The sequence below is a fragment of the Manacus vitellinus genome, unplaced genomic scaffold (genome assembly GCF_001715985.3).
Source record: "Manacus vitellinus isolate BGI_N305 unplaced genomic scaffold, ASM171598v3 scaffold_92_pilon, whole genome shotgun sequence".
Lineage (NCBI taxonomy): Eukaryota > Metazoa > Chordata > Aves > Passeriformes > Pipridae > Manacus > Manacus vitellinus.
Window position 1 is genome coordinate 5,878 of NW_021940877.1, and position 1,989 is coordinate 7,866.

General features: G+C 66.4%; 1 protein-coding gene across 1 annotated transcript in view; it reads left to right on the top strand.

Moving 5' to 3' along the window:
* The first annotated feature begins 6 nt into the window (after positions 1-6).
* The window catches only part of LOC115308025 (basement membrane-specific heparan sulfate proteoglycan core protein-like), a 5,994-nt gene continuing 4,011 nt past the window's right edge, over positions 7-1,989 (top strand). Inside the window, exons 1-7 of the mRNA XM_029965212.1 lie at positions 7-57; positions 142-280; positions 362-513; positions 597-735; positions 825-968; positions 1,043-1,177; positions 1,715-1,924. Coding sequence (XP_029821072.1) covers positions 597-735; positions 825-968; positions 1,043-1,177; positions 1,715-1,924 — 628 coding nt within the window. The 5' untranslated portion in view covers positions 7-57; positions 142-280; positions 362-513. The remainder of the gene's footprint in view (positions 58-141; positions 281-361; positions 514-596; positions 736-824; positions 969-1,042; positions 1,178-1,714; positions 1,925-1,989) is intronic.

The window sequence follows — 1,989 nt, forward strand, 5'->3', positions numbered from 1 at the left end:
GGCCCCACCACCGTGACGTGGTACAAGCGCGGGGGGTCTCTGCCCGCCGGCCACCAGGTAGGGCACAGAGGGAGGTCACCTTGAGTTTATCCCATCCCCTGCTCTGCAGTGCTGACTTGTCTCCAAATTGTCCCCTCCGAGGTGTCGGGCAGCCGCCTGCGCATCCCCCAGGTGACGGCGGCCGACTCGGGCGAGTACGTGTGCCGGGTGACATCGGGGGGCGTCACCCAGGAGACGTCCCTCATCGTCACCATCGATGACGGGGCCAACCCATCCCACTGTGAGTGCCACCCTCTGGGGGACGGATCCCCACCCGTGTGGGGGACCACTGGGGACAGTCACTCCAACCCTTCCCCTTCAGCCTCTGCCATCACGCCGCCCATCCGCATCGAGTCCTCGGCGTCCTCTGTCACTGAGGGGCAGACCCTGGACCTGGACTGCGTGGTGGCCGGGGAGGGACAGGCCACCATCACCTGGTACAAGCGCGGGGGGTCCCTCCCGGCCAAGCACCAGGTAGGAGGGGACACCTGTGGGGTGGGGGACAGTGGCTGTGGGTGGCTGGTTGATGCCACCACCTGGTGTTGTGATGTCCCCGGATGTCGGGGTCCCGCCTGCGGCTGTCGCAGCTCTCGGTGGCCGACTCGGGGGAGTACGTGTGCCGGGCAGACACGGGCAGTGTCTCCCGCGAGGCCACTGTCACCGTCACCGTCACCTCCCGGGACAGCTCCAGCTACCGTGAGTGCGGCAGTGGGGTGGGGGAGGATGGTAGGGGATGTGGGTGACATGGGTGGCCTCATGGCTTCCCTGTCCCTTTGTCCCTGCAGGCCTGCAGAGCCCCATCATCTCCATCGACCCGCACAGCATGGCCGTGGCACCGGGGGAAGATGCCACCTTCAAGTGCCGCGTCCACGACGGCGCCCGGCCCGTCAACGTCACCTGGCGGATGGGACCTGGCCAGCACTTCCAAGGTATAGTGGTGCCCGGGGTGGCCCTGGCACGGTACCCAGCATGGCCCCGGTGCTGATGGCCTCTCCTTGCCCAGACAACGTGAAAATCAGCGCTAATGGCTCGGTCATCTCCATCACTGGTGCCCACGTGGGCAACCAGGGCGCCTACCACTGCGTGGCCTCCAACCGCTTCGGCGTCGCCAGCAGCGTCGTCAACCTCGTGGTGCAAGGTATGAGGTGGCCGTGGTGGCCCTGTCCCTGTCCCTGTGTGCTCCAGATGCCCCCTGGGTGGTGGCATCCCCATTGACATCCTCACATTGGTGTCTCTCATGGGCTCCAGGTCTTTCTGCACTGGTGGTGTCCCCATCCTCATGTCCTCCAGGTGCCCCCAGGGTGGTGGCATCCCTGTCCCTGTCCCCATGCTGGTGTCCTCACATGCTCCACATACCCCATGTCCCCTCCATGCTTCACCTGGAGTGGAGGTGCCCGTGTCCCCATGCTGGTGTCCTCCCGGTGCTCCAGGGGTTGTGATGTCCCCATCCCCATGGCGATGTCCTCAATGTGCTCCAGATGCCCCTGGGATGATATGTCCCCATCCCTGGGTCCTCCATATGCTCCAGATGCCCCTGGGATGGTGGGGTCCCCAGCCCCACCCCCATGCTCACGTCCTCCTCGTGTTCCCGACATCCCCAAGGTGATGGTGCCCCCATGGCCATCCCTCACGGTGGTGTCCCCATCCCCACACCCCTGTCCTCCTCCTTCTCCAGGTGCCCCCACCGTGTCAGTCATGCCACCAGGCCCCGTGATGGTGAAGGAGGGCAAATCCCTGAGCCTGGAGTGCCTCGGGCGGGGCGAACCGCGGCCGCTGGTGCGCTGGAGCCGGCTGGGCTCCCGGCAGAAGGTGGAGCACCAGACCCTGCTGCACATGGACAGCCAGGCCATCCTGCAGGTGAGGGGGCACCCCGGGGTGCTTCAGGGCACCAGAGGATGCCCAGTGCTCACCCCACACCCCGTCCTCTCCACCCAGCTCTCGCCGGCCAAG